The sequence below is a fragment of the Gambusia affinis genome, linkage group LG13, assembly GCF_019740435.1.
Source record: "Gambusia affinis linkage group LG13, SWU_Gaff_1.0, whole genome shotgun sequence".
Taxonomy (NCBI): domain Eukaryota; kingdom Metazoa; phylum Chordata; class Actinopteri; order Cyprinodontiformes; family Poeciliidae; genus Gambusia; species Gambusia affinis.
Window position 1 is genome coordinate 18076605 of NC_057880.1, and position 25817 is coordinate 18102421.

Sequence of the window (25817 nt, forward strand, 5' to 3'; positions counted from 1 at the left end):
AGAAGCTAATTTTGCCACAACATCACCAAAATTTATGATTGTCTCACAAGTGACTAAATAGTGATTAGCTGAATTAATTAGAAAGTAGTTCACACTACCGTTGAAGTCACTTTGGCAAGTTGAGCTGAATGTATCTTCATAAATGCAGAGTAAACAGAGCGTAGATGTGACATTGCATGAGGTCATGTTCACGTTTTTTCCTTTAATTCTTAAAGCAAAATCTCTGGCTCAATGCTTTGTTTCATGCAACCACATACTGCGAAGTGGTTCAGTGTTTCACATGGGACATTTACACTTTACTCTGGTAACAGAAAATGCTTTTCTGTTTTACACTGAGTATGTCTGCAGAAGATGGGATACAGTAAAAGGAAAAACGTGGAGATGTCAAACAAAAGGGAAGCAAACCTGCTCAACAGTACTGGATTTGCTTAGCAAATTAGCACAACGTCAATGATAGCTTCTAATTCCTGAAACAGCAAAGTTTATGGCTGTAACCAGTCTTTACTAGTAGAGCCGCAAGCAGATGCAGCATGCTGAATAATCACATGCTAAATAGAGTAAAGAAATTGATTAGAAAGATTTGAAGTTAAACAGCTCTGAGTGTGCAGCATATATGTGTTAATGTAATAATAATGGCTGGAAAGGTCTGCTGGTTTATATCCCATTATTCAACTAATTATGAGGTTATTTGATACTGAATTACTAAAAACATTTTAGAGGTGCAGCTATTATGTTATTATTATGTCGTTGTTGTAACATATTTTGAGTAATGGTTCCATTGTAATGATGCACATGTGCAGTATATTCATAACAAATGGATAAATTTTGAACAAATATTAAAATATGGCATTTTTATTATTTAAACATAACAGTTAAACATAACCTAACAGTGAAAACTGAGAATCCTAGGAGAAAAAAAACCCTTGTCAAGGACAGTGTATTAACAAGCCAAACACTATTTTATCAAAAAATATATACCGGTATATTGTTGGCAGGAAAATATTTTATGTGAAGTCCTCAAGGGTTGTTAGCTAAGTGCTAACATCAACTATTACTACAAACTAGCATCTAAGATAAACTAAAGCTACCACCATCTCAGTTTAGTTAGAATGATAATTATGCAAAGTAGCACAAAAATGGGTTTAGGAGAGACGCAACTTTCAAAAGAAATGAGAAAAGATTAAAATAAGGACAATTTTTAGTAACTAAGCACATTATCCTGCCAGTTGTTTCCAGTTGGTGCTGCAAACAGCTGGTGTAGCATGAAATCCAAAGGCCTCCTCGTCTTATCCTGGCTCTGCACTCACCAAAAAGTACAGCCTGGAAATTAGTGATTATTAATTATATCAAATTAAGTTTCATGAATTTTTAAGTTATACTGATTTAGATTGTAATACGCCTTCTCTTCGGTCCCAGAGTTACAAGTAGCTCCTCCTGAATTAAGCCAACGTTCTGGACCAGAGCTTTTTTTTTTTTATACACAATATTATTTTGTCATCAGCGCGTGACTTCATGTGCATTCTTTTGTGCATGTGTTTTGTATTCGAGTGTGACTCCCTAAATCTTGCTGTGTTTCAGCTGGTGTTCGAGGCTCTCCACAGTCAGGAGCCGAGGGGTTACGTCGTCGGCTGGATCATCGCCATCAGCCTCCTGGTGGGAATCCTCATCTTTCTGCTGTTGGCTGTGCTACTCTGGAAGGTAATCACACACAGAAACAGATATTTAGATATTTTTCAACATGCAGTGTGCAAAAACAAATAGTGTGTGTGACAGTCAGTTGTACACTGGTCAGATGTCAGCACGGGATCCAGTTGACGAGAGGCAGCTGGAGGTCGTGGAAAGGAGGCGGGGGTCAAAGCTTTCTTAAGTGCTTTGACAACCATGAAAAGGACAAATCATAGACTGGGCAGTAATTCACACCATACCGCCTGCATGAAAAGAAGAATTTAAAAAGGAAATGGCAATTACGCTGATACCCAAAGACCCTGTTAGCACAAAACGCCTTTTCTTTTTCACTTCTTCATCTTCCGTCGGGAATACTGCAACAAAACTTTGGAATGTCGGTCCAGGGACACATTATCTGACCTATTCCCAAAGTGCTCAGATCCTGCCAAAACAAACCCTGCTTACAAGTCCGGCGCATGTCCTGTATTCCTTTTATCAGGAAATGCCTTGAGAGGAGTGCAGCTCTATATCAATACATGTTAGTCGTCAAATGTAGATAAATGGATGGCAGAATTTTGCATCACTTTTCTGCTTGACCTAGTAATGTTAAATAAAAGCTGCTGTGCAGTATTGCTTCCCTAAATAAACAATACATGTCTAGAAGAGAAATATTTGCTCTGCAGCTGTACATCCCATGGTTTTATATTTAATTCCAATTTATGGATGCTTGTGGACAGCATGGCCGACTCTGAAGTGCAAACTGATTTCCTGTCCCCAAGATATCTGTCTTCCATCTGTTTCTCAGTGGGAGTAGTCTCAGCTTTCGGATGTTTCATTCAAAGATATAATCAATCACCGTTCACTTGGGGTATTACATGTTTTGCAGTTTAACATGGTATTATTTTTGGAGTAATGCAGCTGAAACAGGAAGCTGTTGTAGATAAGTGTTTGCTGGTGGTGCTTTTAAAGAAACTCAGCCTCTCTGAGTCAGCTGGAGAAGTATTTCTACTTTCAGTTTTTCATGTTAAATGTTGGTGTATTGTATTTAACAACCTTCTACATGTGGTGGAAAAAAAACACTGCAGATTTTCATAAAGAGCAACATGTATGGAGATGTTTTTCTTCAGCGTTTGTGGTAAGAGCTAAAAACAGGGCAATCATGGAAGAAAAACTGAGGCAGAGTTTTAGTTTCCATTTGGTTGACGACCCGAAACTTACAGCCAAAGCTACCGTACAATATATGCATATGTTCATTTGGTCTAGTCAAAGTCTAGACCTGAATCTAAGTCGGTATCTGTGGTGAGACTTTAATTGTTAATTTTGGAGGCTGAAAATAAAGACACACTGCCCCTTTCAAAATTGTTTGCCAAATAAAAACAGGATAGATTTATAGATAGATCTATAGATTTGATTTGAAGCAAAGGGATAAAAACAAAAAACTACACTGCAAAAACAAGATCTATTTTTTGTATTTTTCTTTAGTTTCTACTGTAAATATCTCTGTTTAAATAAGGCAAAACTAAATTACCGGTACAAGCAACTTTTCAGCAACATATAGAAGCTTGTTTTGGTCAATAATTTCTGAATATTGATTTTTCTATTAAGTACTCGTTCCACTGGCCAATTAATAATAAGACATTCTTCTCATATTATCAGTGAAAAAAAACTGCTCAGACCTAGTACTCAAAAATAAAACAATATTCAGGAATTATTGATAGAAACAAGTTCCTATATTTTACTGGAAAGATACTTGTAAGTTATGTTTTGTCTTACTTCAATTGTACTAAGATATTTGCACTAGAAAGTAGACCAAAATACTTGGGTCAGATTTTGTGTTTCTGCAGCGTGTGCATCGTTCTCTGCAGTCAGTTGTGTCCACCTCTCTAAAAGCGGATCTTCCCTCTCTCTCTCTCTCTCTCTTAACAGATGGGTTTCTTCCGTCGACACTACAGAGAGATCATTGAAGCTGAAAAGAACCGGAAGGACAGTGATGAAAGCTGGGACTGGATGGACAAGGACCACTGAGACATTCAACTGGGTCCCAAGCGGAGCCAGTGAGATTAGGCTCAAGACGGATCCAATAGCACTGGGAGCGCAGCCGCCCCGGTGGCACCAGATTCTTCAAAGTCTTTCATATGTGGAAGAGAAGATTATTCTCCATATTTTCTGGAGACTCTGTATTATTTGGGGTGTTGGTGGTGGGGTCCGGCGAAGGGGCTTCTGAGGTGAATACGGGGCTCACAGGAGGATACTTGCTGTGGAAATCGGCTATTCTGTGATGAGGGAACTCCACCCCGGTGGAGCCGAGCTGTGGATGTAGAGGGCATGAATACTAGTGGACAACAAAACCCTCAGGGCTGTGATACATAGCAAATTTATTTTTATACATACACTTTCAAGCCATATAAAAAAGGAAGGTTACTAATGCCATTAGAAACATTCTGTATTTGCAGTTTGTTCTTTTTTTTTCTTCCTAAAAGCACTGATGTTTGAAGAGAATGAATGCATTTTGCTCCAAAGCTTTTAATTTCTAACCTGAGTGGAGTCGTCCGTATTTTCAGCTCATCCCTAAAAGTTTGTTCAGATGACATATCTGAAGCATTATTGTCTATTGTTTTTATGATTTGATGCTCAAATTTAAAAAATCTTCAGTGTGTTGTATCAGAATTGCAATAAAAAAAGAGGGATATTTGATCAAGAAATTATACAAAATCATTAAGTTGTCATCTAGACTAGACATTTTCTGACAACCTTCACGAAGAGACTAAGCCATGAAACTGCGAAAGAAAGTTTCATGGAAGGAAAACATGTGACAAAGAATCATGCACAAATAACAGAAATAATCATAGACTTAAGGGATATTCCAGTCAGTGTCACAAGATCCTTTATATGACTTCCATTTTTTAATTGAAATTACTGAAATAAATAAACTTCTTCCTGATATTCCAATTAATTGAGATGCGCCTGTATCTCTTTTGTACCTTTCTCTGTGTAATTTTATCACATCTGACTCTACATCCCTTTTAGAAATAATTCAAAAAATGCCCTTTAAAGACGATGGGAGCATTGTTCAATCTTATGTCATCAAGCACTGTAGAGTTATCAGTTATAACTTTATTTCTTTAGTCTATTTTCTTTTATGTGTAAAATACAAAATATTGTTCAATCTTAGCATTCAAATTTCAAGCTTTTTCAGTGTGACCAGCCCTTTGCTCTTTCCTGACTTTTTGAATTTTGACATTTAAAATGGAACCAAGCTGTATCAAAAGTATGCATCAGATTTTTCAGGTTCATTTGCTTTTTTAAAACCTACTCTAGACTCCATTTTTTATTTTTAAATGTTGGATTTCTAGAGTCAAGTAGGAAATTCCCATTGAGGGATAAATCCGGAAAAATTTTACACTAAGAGTTGTTTACAGGGCTTGACGGCATGAATAATGTCCTAAAAATAAATGGAACTTGGCTGCACTCAGCAACTACACATAAACAAGCTCTTTGGGGATCATGGGAATAACTCATCTAAAGATAAAGGGATCAAAATGGTAGATTATCTTTTATATTCACAGATTGAGAATAAAAACTTTAAATCAAGCTTTAAAATCAGGACACTTAGTGAACCTATTGCAACTGGCCCCACATTCCCACTTTTAAATTATGACAAATTAAAAGAAAAATTACCGAACAGTATGTTTTAGATTTACAGTAAACGTGCAATTCTTAAGAGCTCAAATATTTCCTAACCTGCTTAGAATTAAACTTTAAGCCACTTTATAGCTACTAATGGCTGCTTCAGTCTTTTATTGTGCAGAATATTTTGTCACTATTGAATTTCACTGGCATCACAGCAGCATGTACTGTACACCTTCACGTCCTTCCTCTGCACCAAAGTCAAAGATGCTAAACTTCATTTATGAATTCATTTAGGAAACCAACACTTGACTTTTGTTTTGTTCTGTTTGTTTTTGTAAAAGTCTAACTGTGATGATTCAGTGTTGAATGCCTTTGTTAATCACACCAATGTTTGGACTTTTGTTCTGAGTGTACTACTGTCAGTGAGTATCATTTCCATTATAGTGTGCTGTGCCTTTGATGTTTAAAGTCATGACTGAGCTGTATATTTATCTGTTGATAAATTTCAGATTGAAATATCCAAACTGTGCTTGTTTAGTTTTTTGGTTGAGTGTTTTGTCTTTCGTGGAGTTTTGCGCCACCTGCTGGGAGCATCGCTGTTTTTAAATTGACAAAATGTTGAGGAATGAAACAGTATCGGCATTTCAGAATATGAAAGGATTTTGCTATAAGTGTCTTCTAGTTCCAGATAAATTTGATGTCCAGTCATTATTTTTGGTGTGGTATATTTTATTTTATTTTAGTTTCTTACAGTTTCTTTTTATGGATCATAATATTTAACCACTCAAACCATTAAAATGCTTACATTTAAAATTGTGAAATTTAAATAGTTACAAACATTTAACTTCCTGTTTTCTGAATTCAGCACTGCCAGCCCCACAACATGAAATATGCAGTATGCCAAAACATACTTTTCATACTTTTAGTAAATAATAATTTCTATTTTTCTAAACTGGCTAAATGGTCCATTTAAAAACAATACTGCAGTAAATTAATTTAAAATAGTCGATTATTCTTTTACAGTCACACCTCTACACCTGTGGAGTTTCTTAAATCCATACAAAATTTTTCTTAAAGAAAAATTATTCATACCTTATCACTTGCTAATGTGTAAAGTTGACAAGGTGACAACAGTTGCTATGAAACACTGAAATCTATCACCTGCTGAATTATTAAAACAGGAGCTGAAGCACCACAGGTAAGAGCTACTGCCAGAGCTATGTCCTCGTTACTGGACCACGGCTTTGTCAGGACTGTAGCTTTGGAGAGAGTGGTGGCTCCCATTGCAACTCATTTATGTTACCTGGTGCTGCTGTGTGACAATATGGATGATGAGTACGAGCAGTTCAGCCAGCTGGAGGCAGCGGCTCTGGAGGTAGCTAAAGTCACTGACAACATGGCGGCAGTGGTCTCCAGGTATGTACCGTTTAGTCAGCTGGTTTCCGCAGCTGTGTGATCAGATTAATGCAGACCCTTCAACTTTCAGGCTAATTAGTAATACAGAAGACGAAGTTCTGCACATGGAGATGTCGTCGCTGCTGGAGCCGCTCAGCGTGTCCGGGCGCCACGTCCTGCTGGCGGCGCAGAAACTCAGCATCCAGCCTAATCTGCCTGAGCACAGAGAGGAACTCATCACCGCAACTCAGAATGTTTTCCTGGGAGTTCTCAAAGTAAAGTGTTTAATTTTGCAAATTTTGGAGAAGAGATATTTTGAAATTGTCCTTATTTTTTTTACATTTTCTATCTGGGCTTTGATGGAGAGAGACAAGGAAAAAAGTTGTGAAATCAGATGTGAAATCACCCTACAGCATGAAAGAGCTCTGGTCAGATGAGATTGGGCTGACATGCTATGTGTGACAGAAAGTTGATAGTTCACATCACTGAATACATCATTCCCACTATACAACTTTGTAGTGGCAGCACTACAAAGTGCTTTGGGGATGCATTTTAACATGGATGGACAATCTGGTTAGAGATGATTCAAAAATTTAGGTTACAGAGCTGCAAAGGATTTGACATTCATCTGTCAGCACAACAAAGACCCTATCAAATGTCCCACCCAGTCAAACTCCAGACGTAAATCCAAACAAGAATCTAGCAGGACTTGAAAATTAAATGCAAATACTCACTTGGGAGATTTTTTTTTTTTATCTGACTTTTGTTTCTGAGAAGTTTTGAAAACCACTTTGCAAAAATTGCATAAAATCCTAACAAAATGCACTGAAGGTTTTGACTATAACTAAGGCTTTGCATGTAACTTTTTAACTTAATCTTCAAAGCAATGAATTAAATTAGTGTCTGCATATAAACTGAGCATTAAAAAAATATAAATCTTAATTTATGTGCTTATTGCTCACATTTAATTTCACCTACAGATAACTCAAAACAGAAACTCTTCAAAGGGAATGTTACTTTGGAACATATTTGAATTCTCTCATAACTGGAGAGATTTTCTTACTCCAACTGCTTCTATAAATTTAGATGTAATGATTATTCTGAATCACTTTGTACTGTTTTATATCAGAAAGCCCCTCATCTCTTCCATCACTAAGCAAAATTTACCTTCTTTTTATGACTCTTTCTATGCCGACATTTCAATAAGTTATATTAAAAAAAGTAAATAAAATAGAAATACATAGACTTTCTTGCTCGTGTCTTTGTTTGTTTTGGATTATGTGTCAAATAAATGTAAAAATATGTTGATTTTTGCTGACAGTGATTTGTCTGCTTGTAGGTCCTTTTGGTGGAGGACAGTGCGGTTGTGAGGAAAGTTCTGGCTGCAGCTGATCGGGTTCTAGAGTCCCTCTTTGAGCTCGGCTCCTCTTTGGATATTAAATCTCTCCTCATGTCCTTTAAAGACTTTTCTGAATCTTTGCTCACCCTTAATGATCTCACAGTGGACAGGGCCAACTCCTTACTGGATCCCAGACAAACAAAGCAACTTCTTGACTCCTTAGAAACACTGAGGAGGTGCATCTCCATGCTGCACACAGCAATGTGCACCACTATCAAACACCCTGCAAGTGACCAGGCCCAAGCTGCCAAGAAGTTCATTCTAGACAAGGTCCAAACCACGGTTAGAGACATCACTGTAACTCTCAAGAGCGACGGCCACAAAGGACCACTGGGTCCCTACGGGTTCTACACTGGGAGGCATCACAGCCTGTTGCATCTACTTGATAATTACTCTAGTTCACTGATTCAGGACAGTGATTTTGACAGCATGGTGAGAGACATTGTCTTCCATGCCATGGTTGTAGCCAACTCTTCACGAAGAGAGTCTCAGCAAAGAATAGTGAGCCACTGCCGTCACATTCTGCACTTCTGGTCTGACATAAAACGGATCTTAAAATCCTCAGAAGAAAGTGATGACACTGAACTGAGATCTAATAAGATGTGCCTTTTGTTAATCCAACAAATACAAATCCTGGATAAAGTACTAAAAACTGCAGTTCTTCATCAAGTCTTGGACACGTTTCTCGCTGCCCCTTGTACAGACAGTGATCTTTTAGGCACAATAAAACGGCTCTTGGACACCGAACCTGCTGAAATCATGGATCTGACTTTTCTCCAACCAGCAGTTGAGGATTTCATATCGTCCACTGATTGCATAATCCAAGTAGCAACCTTTGTCTCAGCTGTTGCTGAAGATGCAAAGAGCTTGGAGAGCGTGGAGAACTCACAGGCATGCCTTATAAGACTAAGAGCTCAGATCGCCCTTCTTTCCCTGGAGCTGGGGAATAATTCATGGCAAACCCTTCCAAAGCTTCATGATGTGTGCCTGAAATGGGAGGAGGAGACAAGTGAGCTACAGGATGCTATAAGTGATGTGATGGATTTAAGAGAGTTTACAAGTCTTGCGGTCGATGAAATGGTCAAGGAGCGTCATGGATGCGATGAAGCATACAGAGAGCCGAGCTATAAGGTATTTGATGAACATGCTAAAAACCTAATTTCCTACATGAAGCTTGTGATTCAGTCAGTGAGAAGGCATCTGGACAGAAGCAATAATCCGATCTACAGGAATGGCTTGCTGGTCCTCCTCAAACAGGCTCAGTCCTCTCAAACCAAAGTGGGTGAATCGGTCAGACACATGCTCCACTTTGCATCCACTCTGAATGTGGAGATGTATTCCACATTTACAAACGATGTTTCAGCAGCAATTCAGCATTTTAAGGTGCTGAGAGAAGGACTGGATGGACACAAGCACCCACATCTCCTCAGCCCGCTGAGAGAGGCAGCACGCAAGACAGAAATCTCACAGTCCTATTCAAAATTAGAGGATATTCATGGGATGAGCCTGGATCATGTGGCAAGAAACTCTCCTATTTCTGAAGTGGTGCAAATGAATTCTCTCACAAAACATGATGAACCCTCAGATATGGAAACTGTAGAAGCAGAAGCAGCTCATAAATATGACACCAATGATTTAAAGAAGGCAGCTGTCCAAGATGAACCTAAACTGATCCATGTTGACCTTTTACCCCTTCTGTATGAAGTTTTGACTGTGACTAAGGGGAAAGATGTGTCCACTCTCAACCAGGTCTGCACTGGAGTTCTTGAGCTGTCGAACTGCTACGTCCAGGCCGCGAAGGACAGCTCAGTGATTGTCGACACCATTGATTCACAGACGTTGGAAAGCTTTAAATCAGAATTGGTGTCGCTGACGCCACTGCTGGTCCAGACAGCACAAGAGATGGCAATGAGTTCATCAATGAGCACTGAGGCTCTCCACAAACACAGCGTGCAGTTCTCTGACCTCATTAGCAACATCCGAAAGGTTTTACTGCCTGTAGCTGGAGCATGGTATCACGTTGCATGTGATGAACTGCGAAGAGACCTGCAAACCACCACATCCAGTACTACAGAGAATCTAAATGAAGTGATGAGTGTATGCACCCGTGTGGTCCAGTTCCTGACGTCGTCTGATTTGAAATCCGCTGATTCTCAGGAAACATTCAGCATTTTGAACAACAAGCTGAACAAAACCCAGAACAATACAAAGTTTCTCATAGAGCTTTCCTCTTTACCTGTAAGACATGTGGATCATCTTGAAGGGCTCTGTCTCCTTTGGGGTCTCTCTGTTCAGATTTTGCTGAATTCCTTGGATAAGATTTTAGGCACATCAGCTGCAATAAATCAGCTGAACCCTCAGAAGCGACTGTCGGCTCTTTCAGAGAACTCTTTAAGGATCCAAGAGGCTGCAAGACTCACTAGCCTGAACTGCAAAAGTGCTTACAAGTTAAAACATCTGACGACCTGCCAGAATGAGCTTAAAACACTCACTGATGCTTATCTTGAAGCCTTAGAAGAACTTGAAGCAATCCCAAATCTGATCCAACTTACAAAATCAGAATTCCTACAGAGACGACTCTTTGTTGAAATTAGAGTGCTTTCTAATCAGCTAGGCAAAGAGAACAGAAACTTTGTCTGCGCTTTTCAAAACATTGTTGCCATTACTCAATCTGCATCTAAACATGCAGAAGAAGCAGAACAGGAATTTGAAAAGGCTGCAGAGAAACTTGTTGAAAACGTTCAGTTAGCAGCCAGAAGAGTGGAGGATTGCTTGAACTACATCCGTGACCCACGGGCCCGGTCTAACCTGAGGTCCATCAATGATCACTTGTGCTTTCAGATCTCAGATATAATCAGCAGGGCGAGGCTCATTGTAGAAACCCATTCTCTCTGTGACACCCTCAGTTTAGATGTGCAGATCCAGTGCTGGTCAGCAAAAGCTCATTATCTCGTGGCAGAGATTATGAAGCAAGATGGTATTCAACAAGAAGTTAAGGAGAGCATCAAGGCTGGTTTACAGGGAAAATCATATGAGGATTTCAACAAAGATTTGGCAATGACGCCATCTAGAGTCAAAGATGTGGAATATGCTGACAAAATGCCACCACTGCAGAGAGGCAATGCAGAAATAGTAGATGCAGCAGAAACTAATGTGTTCCTCGCAGCTGCTGTGAAGCATGAACCCAAAGATGAGAAAAAAGACGTAAGAATTTCAATATTAGAATGAATTAAGAGTTTAAACCTCATTTAGTGTCACAATAAAATCTGAAACTGGCGTTTCTTTACAGTTTGGGGCCACATCTATTGCATACAGGGAAGATTTTCCTCTGAGTTACACCTCCATTTTTCTGAAGCAACAAAGTGACAGCTGGGATCCAAAGGACAACAAAATAGTCCAGGTGACGAGAAAGATGGCAGACACAATAAGTCACATGACACAGTACTTAAAGAAGAAAGGCCCCATACTGGTAATGACCAACAGAAGTTACTTCTTTCTTCAGTGTTTCAGGCATCACTAATTCATTTATTTTATTTTTTGCAGAACAAAGATGGGTTTGTCAATGCAGCCAAAGAGGTGATCTCAAACTGTCAGACAGTAACTCAGTTTATTAGAGTTATCGCCAACCACAGCCTGGACAAACACTGCACAGTTGAACTGTCCCTCATCATTGAGCAGATTCTGACCATCACTAATCAGCTTAGCATCATTTCCAGGTTAGGAATCTTTAAGCGTTGGGTGCCATATTTGTTGGCATATAGAGTTCTTCTGTTTTTGCTTCTGTTTATACTTCACATCATCAAACAAATGTTATTACAGACTGGGATAAATTGATCAAATTATAACATTTTTTTGAAGTATTTCATTTTTTAAGAGGCTACCCATGTCAACATGGCGTTTTGTTGACATTTGAAAAGTATTTGCTCACCAACCACAAAAAAGAATATTATATTTTCACACAGGGTTATGGTGGCTGGGATGTAGTTTATTACCCTGTATAAATTAACATCATACGAAAGCTGCATTTTGTATTTACTCAGTTTATCTCTATATGATACCAAAGATTTTCTTTTCATAACCAAAAAAAAGCAAAACAGAAGAAATCTGTCAGGGAGACAAATGAAACAAACTAGATTACATAATAAATGCCACTGTCACCGTATTTACTGAATTTATTTTTTACATAGTGTGAACGCTGTAACACCTGGCTGCAAATCGTCTGATGAGATTTTGGTGAAGAACGCACAAAATCTTCTTCAGACTGTTCTGAGAGGGGTTCATGCTGCAGAAACAGCCTGCATCACAGTCAGTATAACACCACACATCCACACAGTCACACTAATATAAAATATTGTTCAGGTCTTTTAGGAAACCAAATAATTAGATGTTACAAAATTAAACTGTTAAACTTGAACATAAATGATGCCCATCACATTTATTGTAACTAATTGTCCCTCAGATTTTTTTTTTCTTACACAAATTATCTTCAAATATTTTCCTAGATTGTCTATGCGGCCTTAAGCCAACTGCTTTTTTAAAAAGCAGTTGATTTATTGTTGCTGCTGTTTATAGATTTTTTCTTTCCACTTTGCCATTAACATTTTTTTATTATTATTTGTTTCAACTCTTTACCACTCACTGAACTAATGACTTCATTATTTGTTTTTTCCCCATTTGCGTTCAATTATATTTTATATATTCAGTCATGTTGATATTGCAAATAAAATGCAACAATAAGTGCTTTACAGAAGCCAAGAAAAATACAGTTAAAAACAAACTTAAAATAAAAAAATCCTAACCATACTTGTGTGTAGTTTCCCCATAACTGTCTGTAAGAGGAAACAACAAAATTAATGTAAGTTTAAAAACACAACAACAAAAAACATGAGACCATCCAGATATACTATAACTAATAAATACCGACAATAAGAAAATTAATAAGTAAATTATATTTAATTGACATAAATTTTGATTTACTTGATTATGATTCCAAAGTAAACTTTTCACCACAGCTTTTAGATAACTGCAATTATTACATGATGGGTTTTTTCATTGGTTCTCTGAGTTTTGCTTTTTTCCATCATTCCAGGGTTTGAAGCAGCCGGAGCCAAACTCAGATGGTGCAGAAGCAACAGCCTTGTGCTTCCAGTGGAAGAAAAACTTGGAAATCTATCGAGCCCAGCAGACGACTAACCCAGAAACTGATGATCTTGGTTTAAGAAAAACATCGTCACACACTTTAGCTCCCAGTCTCGCCCCCCAGGTTAATGTAAGAACAACATTCAAGTAAACAGCTTTGTACTTTCAAAACAACTAGATGTAATGTGGTCAAATTAGACTTATAATCTTTGAAGGAAATAAAACAATTAGAGGATGAACTTTTTTCTTTCCCATAAAATGATCTTGAAGTTTAAAGTAGCAATGAAATTTCTGTTTATTTCTCAGATGAAGACTCCAGGAATAATTTAGGATCTTCTAAAGATGACAAGAATAACAAGTGAGAGTTAGCTATTAAGGTGATCAATGATTATACTTGATCACACTAAGGTTTACTTTATTGTTTATTGTTTTAATAAAGTTAAAAGAAACATAAGTGATAAGACACTATTTGCAAAAAGGATAAGAGGGAAAGCTCAAAACTAGCAAATTGCACATTAAAAATACAAATGGCAAATTTAAAAAAATATGATCAGAGATTTATTGTTCAAACCCTTTTGGATGCCATATAAACATATTTTTGAGATTTTGAAACGCCAGTCGCCTCATATGAGATTTTGGCTAGATCTGAAAGAATATTTTGGAGAAAAACTGCTGTTTTTGTATATCACAAACAGCACTTTCTGCTTGTAAAATAAACACAAAATTTTATTTACAATATATTACTAAGGTAGACAGTCAATGAAAGTGTCACATATTAAAATTGAACTAATATGTCAAACTGTACATGTAGGACAGGAATAGGCATAAAAGCTACAATGTGACTTTGTTTCACTCCTTTATTCAATATATTCATAATAAAACCACTTAAACGATGAGCATGTGTAGTTAAAACCGAAAAGCTGGTGTCACAGGAATAAAAATCTGTTTATACATGAAGCACTCAGTAAAACACACTGTACACATAATATAAAATGCACATTTACAATGAAAAATATGAGAAAAAAATAAAAACGGGAACATTTCACTTTTTAGGAAAACAAAAAGCAGCACACGTTACTGAGAAAAGCTGCTACTGAAATGCCTCATTCTATAACATTCTCACTTTATGAATACAGTCTGAAATACAGTGCTCTACAAACGCCAAAAAGAGATAAAAACTGCAATAAGGGCCACATTTGTTACATATATACATTTACTTGTAATGTCTTTCAGATAATATTTCTGTACAGAAAATACACGGAAAAATGTTTCCATCATTTTGTTTATCATTTTTAGGACATAAAATAAATATTTACCTGCTACCTCCAAGGTGGTCAGTGTTTTTCTTTTGTAAAATGGTAAGTAAAGAGTGAGCGTAATCCATGAAATGACACACATTTTGCCAATTCATAACCACTGGGATTACAGACCAACACAAAGTAGTGTATAACTCTAAAAGCGACAGAGAAACTAAAACACCATTTAACAAAAATCAAATTCAGAAGTGTGGCATGTATTTGCATTCAGCTCCTTTGCTTGATTAATCCAAATATGAATCAGATAATCCAACATGTAAAAGCTCAGAGAGGACTGAACTTTTACATGTTGGAAGTATGTTGTTTTAGCTGCAGATTAATCCTTTGCTCCGATTTATTGATAATCAGAATTATTTCATTATGCATATGATGAAAGGACTCTCTTGATTTTCTAAAATGGTCAAGTCATTGACAAATTAAAAGGTAATTTCTGGTTCTGGTAAAAAAAAATGTAAATATAAAAGTAAGGACACATAATTAACTCTCAGTGGAAAGGAATAAATACTGTCAGAGTAGTGAGTACACTCAAAATAGTCTGCCTGCATGAAGAGAATCAAGTACAACACCTCAACTTTTCCCATAATCCTGCTTTCATGTGAAGCTGTGATAACCTGTACAAGATTATTTACAGAAATAAATAGAGCCATGTATTGCTAAATAAAGATAAGTGATAATGTTTAGCAAAACTTAAAGCTGCAGTAGGTAATTTTTATTAAAAAAAATATGCATATTTTGACATATTTGTTGAAACTGTCACTATGTCGTGACAGTATGTCAGATAATTTATGGAAAAAATCTAACTCCTCTGCCATCTCCAGGTACTCCCAGTGCTAACCCAATCAGAGCCAGGAGGAGGGTTTTAGTGCTGTCAATCACTCTCAGTGTGGTGCTGCTCATCCTCCTTCTCTCAGGCTTGTTACCATAGCCATTAATGATGGATAAATGGTTTTCCTATAACAGTAAGTTGTCAGTCTGCCAGTACCACATTGAGCAGCGACTACATGAAGTTGACTGACAGCACTCAGACCCTCCTCCTGGCTCTGATTGGTTGTTTTTGGTTGGAGCAGTGCATTTCTTCAGACAGAACAGAGCAGCTCGGGAAGGAGGTGGAGGAGATTGATCTTTTCACACATTATCTGTCTCAAACTGTCACAACATGGTGACAGTTTTAACAAATATGTAAAAAAAAACAAACACATTTTTATAAGCGTTACATCCTGCAGCTTTACTTGTTGCTGTAAATTTCCACGCTGGAGAATCTACTGACAGAAAGGAGAAGCAGTGGGATCAAAAGTCTTGAACACGTCTTTCAGTGTCCTGTCCGTCTCATCTGAATCTTTCTGCTCTGGTTCTTCTTCCATAACGTCTTCCTCTTCCTTGTCCTTGTCCATATTCCCCTCCTGGTCCTTGCTGACCTCTGTCTCTTCCTGCGGTCCTGCAGTCCCCTGTCCTCCTTGTTTAGCCTGCCTGGGGTCGACGTACTGTGGTCGGATCAGCCCGGCCAGCGTTGGGATGGGGAGGTTATGAACCGCTGGGGGTTTGACTGGTGAGTCAGGCGGAGCTCCATTGGAGGAAGTAGCAGGAGGAATCAGTTGGGAGGCGACCTCTGTGCTTTTTACCTCCTCAAACGAGCCACTTCGCTGGGTTGGTGAGAGAGATGGCACCAGAGAGTTCTCCGTTTTCGATGACTGTTTCAAAATTCCTGGTTTTTTGGGGGGATCGAGCGGCTCCCTGCGAGACGGGTCGGTTTGAGAACGGGGGTCATACAAGCTGATGCCCCCGAGGATCGTGGTGGGACTCTCCAGCCCTCCGTCGGACGACGCCAACCGGGGGGCATACGGCGGCAATTTCTCAGGGTCCGACTTGCCTTGGGCAACTGGGGGAGATGAGTTGGCGCCGGCTTTCTGGAGTCTGGGGTCCACCAGTCCTCCCGCTGAGGGGGGTTCCTTCTGACCGAGCACCTTGGAGTCCAGACTCCCTCTCCGCTTGATTCTGGGGTCCAGAGATTTCTGTTGCCGCGGATCTACAGGCCTTTCCGTGGTGGATCGAGTCTCCAAGGATCCGCTGGGGATCCGGCCCAAACGTTCCTTTAAACGGGCGGCCACGAGTCTGGGGTCGGACAGCGGCGGGCTGGAGACTATCAAATGGTCGGGCTGGTTGGTTCTGTTCATCTGAGCATCGGCGATCAGCGGGGGGAGCGGCAGGTTGATGGAGTGTTCCTGTTTGGGGACAAGTGAAGGGATGAGGTCCTCCGGCGCCCACACCACGGTCTGAGCAAAGGCGGGGCGCTGGAGCAGAATGTCGACCCGAATGTGACTGAACTGCTTTAGCTGACAGCGAGGGTCCCGCAGCACCATGCCAGGGCTGGCCTCCAGAGGGATAGGAACCGCTCTGTCCTTCAGTTCCCGCTCTCCCTCCTCATCCTCCTCTCCTGTTGGAGCCTTTTGAGGAGCAGGATGACTCTGCTGGCGGCCAACATCACCGGGTCTCGTCTTCCTGGGATCCCTGGGAAGTCTTGGATCTGCTGCTCCATCCAGCTCCTTACTGGGATCCTGGAGTCGCTGTCTAGGGTCGATCTTGACCCTGGGGTCGCTGGGTGGCGCTCGTTCCTTCATAAGCCTGGGGTCGCCCAGAGCTGGGGTGGCCGACGCAGCATGGAGGGGCTTGGACTGACTCTGCTGCATTTCATTCTGCTTCTTCAGAGATTTCAAGATGGAGGAGACACAAGAGGCCCCATCCTCATCATCACTTGAGTACCAGTTTGTTGTTTCATCTGCAGAAGAAAATGTCATAAACAAAAAACCTAACACTTTACATTCCATCACAATATAATCACTGTTTTTGTTCATTAATTCATTTTATATTATATGGGATAGACAAGCAAAAATTACTACTTAAATGTGAAGCGGAAAGAAAAATTATACTTGTTTGTATTTCTTTTCTATTAATAAATTCACAAAAATTAAGTAAACATTTATATTCAGTCTCATTTTACTTTTATGTAGGGCGGCACCTAACAATTATCTTAGTACTTGAGTATTCTATCAATTATTTTAACGATTTAAAAAAACTGGAAATTTCTGCAGATTTTTTAACTTAACCATGTCAGCCTATTTTGTACACTATTAAAATATATAAAAAATTCACAAATGATAAAATGTTCCACAATCAAATTCTGTATTATTGTACTTTGGCCAATAAAATGTTTATTTTCTGATTTTAAAAAAGAAACTGAGTTATTTGATTATTTGTGTTTTTAATGCATTGCAAATATTGTGTAAAAAAGACTTAAATGGTTAAATGAACAATCTGCAGAATGTGCCAATTTCTTTACTTGATTCTCAGATTAACAGATAGTATAACCATTCACTAAAACAATTGTTTGTTGCAGAAAATGTTCCTGCAATGTAGAAAACATTGAAGGGGCATGAATATTTAATTGGCAAGACCATGGTTTGTCTTAATGTACTGAATGTTCTTCATTTACTGTAATAACTAATAAGTCTAAATGGAAGATGATGTGATTTGATGTTATTTACCATCAGTACATCTTCCAGTCAGCAAATAAACACATCCCCTCACCTCTGTTGTCGTTCTTATCGGGCTGTCCATCTGCTCTGGGTGGCTCTTTGCTCTGGGCTTCCTGCTGCTGTTGTGTCAGGTGTAACAAGATGGCCTTCTGCACCGCTGGTGGCAAAGACTGCAGCTGTGACTCTGCACCCATCAGCTGCTGAAGGTTCTGTATGAAGGCCTGACCAGGTTCCACTACATTGTTGAAAACAATATATATATATATATATATATTTAGTAACAAATAAAGGGAAATAAACTGATTTAATTGCAGTTTTAAATTATTACTGACCTTCCTGCTGACCGACGGCCTGGTTTTGAAAGAAGCTGGTTAATAAATCCACTGGGTTCTGACCAAACGAAGAGAAGGATAACATGTTCTGTAGCATCTGCACGTCTGGTGGGAACGGAAGCTTCTGCATATTCATCTGCTGGTTTATACTGGCTCCATGAAATGGTGGGGGCTGGCCAGAGGGGGGTGGTGGTTGCATTGGAAACCCGTGAGGGGGAAGCTTTCCCGGGGGACTCTGAGGCATCGTTGGTCCTGTGGGGAGACCCATAGGAACAGCTGATTCAGCTGCTGGTACCGGAGCCGCAGCCGCAGCAGTGTCCTCGGACCCATCCGCCTGATTCTGGGAGAAGTTGGAGCCGCTGAAAGACAAAGATGATTGTTACAGTGAAGAAATGTTAAAAATATTATTCAAAATTCCCATTTTGTACATTTTTGTACTTCGAGTTGTTTAAAAGAAAAGTAATTTTTTGAAAAGTGACCTATTTCAAAAATCTTCTGAATATAGTGTCACAAATCAGTAGGCTCTACCCCTCACCTAGTAACCTTAGCAAAGCCCAGTCCGTTACCTAGCAACCCTGATGGAGCTCCGCCCATCACCTAGTAACTTGAGCTGAGTTCCAGCATGTTTGGTCAACTTGTTTTACTGCTGTTTGTGTTCTACAATGGCTGCTGGAAAAGACTTGTCAACCAGAAACCACCTGGTGCTTTCTTTCTGGTTGTGCAGGAGGTTCTACTTTTACTTTTCAAAAATATATGGTTGTATAATTGTGTAAAGGAGTGTAGACATTGAGTTGGGGGGCGTGGCCAGCAGCACCTTATTTGGATTTAAAGTGACAAGATGCCCTAAAACTTCTCATTCTTAATGAAGCTCAAAGTAGCCGGAACTGACCAGACTAAAATCTTATCATTTAGGAATAAATTTGTGAAAGAAATTAAATGAATATGATTTTTTTTACAGCTACTGGCCTTTCTTAACCTGTTCAAGGAAGCCTAACAGGTCACCTTTTATGTCACTTTGATTTAAGAATCGGTTACCTCAAAGCAATCTTTTGTGCCAAGTCCACAGTGGGATGAACCTTGATTTCAAACAGAGATGGAATCTTCTTTCCACCCTGCCCAGATGCCCCATCTGTTGGACTGCTCTGACCCGGGGTGGGCAGCAACCCCACTCCAGGAGGGGGCTTTGGTAGTGGAGCGATTCCCTGCTTTCTCAGATCTTCCAGCTCCAACTCATCCTCCCGGGCGTTCTCCTCTTCTGTGTTAATTATCTGTCATGTGAATCAGAGAAAGGAAACATTAAAATCTAAGATTGGCAGTGTGGAGAATGAGCGCCTAAAACAGGGGTGTTCAAAGTTTTAGTCAAATGGGGAAAAATTATTGGCCAAAATAAAATGGAGTATAAAACTGTAGATATAAAACTTTAAAAAGGTTTTGCATATCTTCTATATTTACATAAAGGCATTTAGTTTTCAAAATGTCTTCAGAGAATTTAGTAAAAGTCACTAGATAGAAACAGTTTAACCTTTTATGAAAGCTTGGTTATAAAAAGATGAATACTTTGTGTTGTAGCTAACATTTTCCATATTCCATTTTCCTAGGAAAGATTACCTTATCCAGCAGCTCTTTCGTGACATCATTCAAAGCATCATGGGAAAATTTGCAGTTCTCCCCTTGATAACATTTGACTCCTGTGTGAAAGAACTTGCAGGGGTATTCATGTGCAAACAAAAGTTAAGGAAACTAATCAGGATGTCAGTTTCAGAGCGTTAAAAACAAACATTTACACACTATAAACCTTCTAGTTTGTTGCAATATAAGCCCTAAACGTCAATACATATTATTGGTGCAACATTGGAATCTTATTGTAATTGGGAATAAATCACATAAATACAAGTAGTTATCCAATTTAGATTCAAAAGACCATTACTAATCCCAAAGGGGAATTAAGTAAAATATATTAAATAAGATACATTGTTTCCTGAATTGTTTTACAAACATTTGGAAAAGCAGGGCATGCACTTATTCAACAATTAACTCCCCGCCTCTCCCTGGCTCCCCTAAATTCAATGCAGTGCAATCAATTGCAAAAAGTCACCTAATTATCAAATAGAATCTACCTTTGTGTAATTTAATACTAATACAGTTTTTTGAGACCATGTTACTAGACAAAAACAGCACCAAGAACCACAGAAAACAAGTTAGGGATTGAAGTTACAAAGAAGTTTAAAGCATAGTCAGTTTGTAGTTATAATGTGGCAAAATGCAAGAGAGGTCAAGGGGTATGAATACTCTGCATATAGAGAGAAATAAGAACATTAAGTGAAGGATATTGTGCATGTAAATGCAGTGATCTCCTTTGCTGCAGTATCCTTGCAGGTAAAACTTACAGAGTTCCTTCTTCTTATCAGGCACAACCAGCTCATGTTCAAATTTGCACTGTTCCCCCTGTGCAAACACAAAAAACAATATTTAAGTATCACCAGTGGTCACTGTGAGACGAAGCTGGACGGCCAGGCCTCTACTTACCTTGATGCAGCGACCCTCAAGGAAGTACTTGCAGATGTATCTACCGTTGTGCTCAACCGTATGCTGACTGATGAACTCCTTGCTCATAATTGGTCGCTTCTTCTGAAAGCCAGAGGAGCTTTTTCCCTCCTGCAGCACAAAATAAATAAAAATCAAGCCTCATTTCTATGGGAGATATAGAAATTAAAACTCACACTAAATTGTATGAGTTTATTCGATACTAACTGGTCCCATGTCTTCCATTCCCTGGTCTCCTCCCCGGCCACGCCCGCGTCCTCCCCAGGGTTTGCCTTTCAGTTTCTTGTTTTTGAGGAGCATCCCTCGCCCTCTTCCTGGTCCGCTCCCTCTGCCCCTTCCTCTCTGTCCGACTGAAAATAAAATAAATATTTCTCAATATTTAGCTGAAAAACTTCAGTAATCTTCAGTAAATGGTGATAAACTTCTGAAGGAAAACATGTACATATTTTAAACCGGTTCGTACACTGCTGTTGCTTCATCCCTCTCAAGCTTCCTCTGCTTATCTGATCCTTTGAGTAGCGTCCCTTCCCCTGATTCCCATCTTTAGACTGCTGGTACTCTGACATGTCGTCTTCATAATCCTTCTCTTCTTCGTCGTAGTCATACTTATCATCGCTGTAATCGTCGCTGTATTTATCAAAATCGCTGCTCTTTTGCGGGGACGACTTCTTCAGACCCTTGGAATGCTGTTGGTTGAAACAAACATAGTAACATCTTCTTTTAATTCTCAAAAAGCTACTAATGAGGCAGGTAGAAGTGGTGATAAACTCACTTGAGAGGGCTGGTTATCAGAGTCACGGCTGTAGCCTTGGCCCTTCCTGCTTTTGGGCCTTTCTGATCGGTCGTAGTCCGAGTCGTAACTGTCTGAGCTAGAGCTGCTGGAGGGGGAATGATGCTGAGGAGAAAAGGACAAAAGAAAACCAGATTCTGAATTAACCAGCTACCAACTAATGCAAAAATATTCAGCTGCAGCAAAACTGTGCCTGTTTTTGATTTAAAGGATTAGAAAAGATCAACTATGAGTCCTAGATATAGAAATCTGATCTTATCTCTCACTGCTGACTGCCAATTTTTTCAGAGTTGCCTGAAAAAAGTCTTAAGTTTTTTCAGGCAACACTGAAAAAACTAAGTCTTACGAAGCATTTTGTACTGCGTTATCGTACTGTGAAGAGATTTGTGGCTGATTCAGAACAAAGAACAAATAAAAGCATAATGAGGAAGGTTTCTGTTAGACAAATTTATCGGATTAAGAGAGCAGCTGTTAAAATGCCCTTACAAAGCAGCAAACAGTTATTTGAAGCTGCTGGTGCCTCTGGAACCTCAAGGTGGAGGATCCTCCAGAGGCTTGCAGTGTATGAACCTACTATTGGGCCCCTAAACAGTGCTCAAAAGCAAAAACGGTCACAATGGGCCCAGCCGTACATGAAGATTAATTTTCAAACAGACTTGAAAAAGCAGTCAGACTTGATCACTGATGACTGCTGTGCAACCCTGGATGGTCCAGATGGACGCAGTAGTGGATTGGTGGTGGATGGCCACCACATCCCAACAATTTCAGGATGCAAGAATTGTGCAGGTGATATCAAAGAAGGGGTCCTATGTTAACATGTAACTCGGTCCGTTCAGATGTTTTTGATTGAAATATTTTGGGATTTTAGTAAATGTGACCACTTAGTGCTGCACATTCAAAGAATGACCGTTTGCAGTTTTTTATAATCCATAAAATGTTTAGTAAATCTGCTGTGCATAACAATTTGGAACAGTGCATTTTGAGTTTTTTATTTTTGAAAAAAATACTGTTCTCTTGGGGAGCTTTGTTCAGTAAAATTTGATTTACACTGTAATAGTTCATGACTTGAAAATTATACTGACCATCATTTGCATTGACCATTTAGGAAAATCTGAGAAAATATCACTTGCATAATAATTTGGAACACAGTGTATTGAGATGTGATTTTTCTTGACTTACTCTTTGCCTTTCACGTTTCCTCCTTTTGGACTTTCTTTTCTCTCTGGTCTTTTTGTATCTTTTCCTTGTGTGTCTTCGTGCCTTTTCCTCTTTCTCTTTGTTTTTCTCCTTTTCCTTCTTGTTGTCATCCTTTACCTCAGCAACCTCTTTGTTCTCCTCCTCAATCTCAATTCCCTCATCATCTATTTCTCCATCTTCCAGTTCACCATCCTCCCTAAGAGGAAGGAAAATTTTACATTAATGCACAGCTCAATATCATTTTAAATAGAAATATCAATACTTTTTACAAGTCATAAGTATAGTCAGTCTCTCATGCACCATAAATGTTTTGTTTTTTTGACAAATTTGGCAGAATAAAAATTTTATATTTTAACAAATACGATTAAATATACTCATCACCTTCAGCTGGATGAGCAATAAGTTCAAATTTTACTTCGCCTCTAAGATTTTGTGCACCAGAAACAGCATATAACTCTTTTCTTTTTGTCTTCAAATGAACCCCTCGGTAGCTGCTTTATTGAAGGTTGGATAATGTTCTACAGGTTTGCAGAGGTTAACTGAGGCTGTAGTCTGACATGTATGCCAGACTACAGCCACAGAGAAGGCTGAATTAATTAACTGAATTATTCAGACACCAGAGCAGAGGACATGTTTAGAAAAAACTGCAAACATCATTCAAGAAAGAGAATGTCATATCGACTGTGAAGCACAGAGCTGAAAGTGTCATGGTTTGGGGATGTTTTGTTTCAGTAGAACCTGGCCATCAACATACCATGAACTCTACATTGTATCAGAAGGATAGATTAACTCTATGATTAAATATATTATTTCAAGAACGATTGTTGCCTTTCTGTATCAAATGAAACCAATCAGATTAGGTGTAACTTTTAACTTTTTGGTGTAAATACTGTGGTATTACACTCAAAGTTATCCTACTCTAATATTATCTAAAGTAAATATTGACACTCTTATTTAAATAATAACCATATCTCTTAATTTAATTTTATAGCCCATTGATACTACAGTAATTAAGTAATGAGAACCTGCAATAAATCTTCTGAGTTGATAACTTTTAGTCAAATTTAGTGTCTGCAAATTAATTGCAAATTATTTTGAATCCCATTTTTGATAGACTAAATTGGCACAAAATCGCACCCAAAGGTAAGCATTTCCTGCTAGACTAATTCTTCATCATATGCACATGGTTAGTTTCTTGCTCAAAGTTTTTAAAACAATTCAAAGTTTGCAAAAAATAAAAAATTAACAGTAAGAGTTAAAGGCCTGGACATTGAAGAAACAAATGTCAACCTTGCATGAACCGTTTTTGACCAGTTCTATCAGATGGCCGCCAGGGGGAGTGTGTCAGCACGATGGGCGTGGCGCTTACGTCATTAGTTATTTGCATAATACCCTGCAGATGGCAACAACAGCTCTATGAATCCCAGCAGCATTACAACAGGACGATGAGGTCTGTCACCTCGCATGGAAATGATAATGAATCATCGGCACGATGATAAAAAATATAGGCCGCTTGCACAGATATGCACCAAAAAGACATGCAAAAAGAAAATTTAGAGGGGGAGGAACCTTGGAAATGTCTGCAATAAACAGCAATACAAGCATGTAGACTCACAGCACTGAATAGCACAGATGAGCGTATTAAGAATTGCATTAAGAATATTACTCGACCTTTCATCCCCTGCAAGCTCAGAGTCTGTCATGTTTTTGTCAAGAACAGGGGCTGGGGGACTGGAAACAAGGCTCACAGAAGCCATTTGGAGAGAGAGAAAGAAAAAATAATAAAAAATAACGGATCTGCTTCTCCCTCTCCCCCGGTAACAAGAGTGAATTATAACACGGTCACTCAAAGGAGACGGTTGGTTTGTGAGAGATGCTGGAAGATTTCAGACTGGAAAAGACTCACGGTGTTACATGTCTCGACAGAGACAGTAAACAGACACTCTCCTCTTTCATTTTCAGTGGCGTTTTAACCCTGTGAGCACAGCTCGACACCCCGCTTTGCTAATGTCCCGTCGGTTGACAGCTGCCACGGTGAAAATAGAGGAGACGGAGGGAGAAACAGACAGGAATGTAAACCATGTTCGCTGGTTTCAGCATCCTCACAGGCTTTCTCAACAAGGGATATCATCACAAAATGGCTTCTGAGTTATGCTGCACATTCCTCGACAATGACTCCTCCGCCCATTTATAGGTGGGGCCCATCTACCTAACTTGGGAACAGCAACTCTCATTCAGCAATTGGTTAACAATGGCACGGGCAGATAAATCGGCTTTTCTGATTGGCTCGTAGAAATGTCACTCAATTTCAACATGTTCGCTGCGAAATCGCCATCAGTTTTTCCATCGCAGCTGTTTATTGCTTTAGCTGTTAGTTTTATACATTAAAAAAAAAAAACACTGAATGTGTAAAACTCCTAACGATGTTTTCTTTACTTATCGCCTTATCGGCAACACCATATGTCTCCGCTTGTCCGTGTCGAAGTCGACAACAGACCATTGGCTTTGTTGAACCGTAAAAAAGATACGTCAACGTGTCCGCCATATTGTAAGTGGCAAGTTTTATATGGAAAACCAAGCACAGTTGGAAACTGGATTTTCGAAATAAAAGAAACATTACAGACTTCATTCAACTACTTTTGATGTCTTGGTTTTGTATTAAATAGCATGTGTTCATTTTGGTGTTATCATTGAGACATAATATCGAGAAAATAAAATAACATATTGTGATTAAAATATAGGGACATTATTTTACCCCTGAAAATGTCCCGAACAAATGTGGAACCTTTAAATCTTGTTTTTCTAATAATAATAATAATAATAATAATAATAATAATAATAATAATAATAATAATAATAATAATAATAATAATAATAATA

At 38.8% G+C, this 25817-nt stretch overlaps 3 protein-coding genes and 1 long non-coding RNA gene across 6 annotated transcripts in view; 2 read left to right on the top strand and 2 right to left on the bottom strand.

Annotated features, from left to right (window-relative positions):
- itga9 (integrin, alpha 9) overlaps positions 1–5957 on the top strand; it is a 64927-nt gene extending 58970 nt beyond the window's left edge. The window contains exons 27-28 of the mRNA XM_044137184.1: positions 1579–1698; positions 3592–5957. Coding sequence (XP_043993119.1) covers positions 1579–1698; positions 3592–3690 — 219 coding nt within the window. The 3' untranslated portion in view covers positions 3691–5957. The remainder of the gene's footprint in view (positions 1–1578; positions 1699–3591) is intronic.
- Positions 1608–6685, bottom strand: LOC122842891. Its single transcript, XR_006372638.1, has 3 exons — positions 6599–6685; positions 1784–1928; positions 1608–1691 (listed from the first exon to the last, which is right to left on the bottom strand). It is a non-coding gene; the product is annotated as an uncharacterized LOC122842891 (long non-coding RNA).
- Positions 6602–13621, top strand: LOC122842887. The gene is made up of 7 exons (XM_044137180.1): positions 6602–6711; positions 6782–6965; positions 8030–11293; positions 11379–11558; positions 11633–11805; positions 12277–12394; positions 13179–13621. Exons 1-7 carry the CDS (start codon positions 6620–6622, stop codon positions 13377–13379), a joined length of 4212 nt encoding a protein of 1403 aa, XP_043993115.1. The 5' UTR covers positions 6602–6619; the 3' UTR covers positions 13380–13621.
- A 450-nt stretch (positions 13622–14071) lies between these two features.
- Positions 14072–25107, bottom strand: LOC122842888 (zinc finger CCCH domain-containing protein 6). 3 transcript variants are annotated; one of them, XM_044137183.1, is made up of 12 exons: positions 24844–25107; positions 22920–23133; positions 21723–21845; positions 21393–21636; positions 21158–21300; positions 20933–21061; positions 20737–20851; positions 20015–20124; positions 19442–19674; positions 18407–18765; positions 18127–18309; positions 14072–17317 (listed from the first exon to the last, which is right to left on the bottom strand). In XM_044137183.1, the coding sequence occupies exons 1-12, from the start codon at positions 24891–24893 to the stop codon at positions 15804–15806; spliced, it is 3417 nt and encodes a 1138-aa protein (XP_043993118.1). In that variant the 5' UTR covers positions 24894–25107; the 3' UTR covers positions 14072–15803. The 3 variants fall into 3 exon arrangements, with proteins under 3 accessions (XP_043993118.1, XP_043993117.1, XP_043993116.1); XM_044137182.1 differs by having other exon boundaries at positions 21414–21636; positions 24609–25107; XM_044137181.1 differs by having other exon boundaries at positions 24609–25107.
- Between the last annotated feature and the right edge of the window lie 710 nt (positions 25108–25817).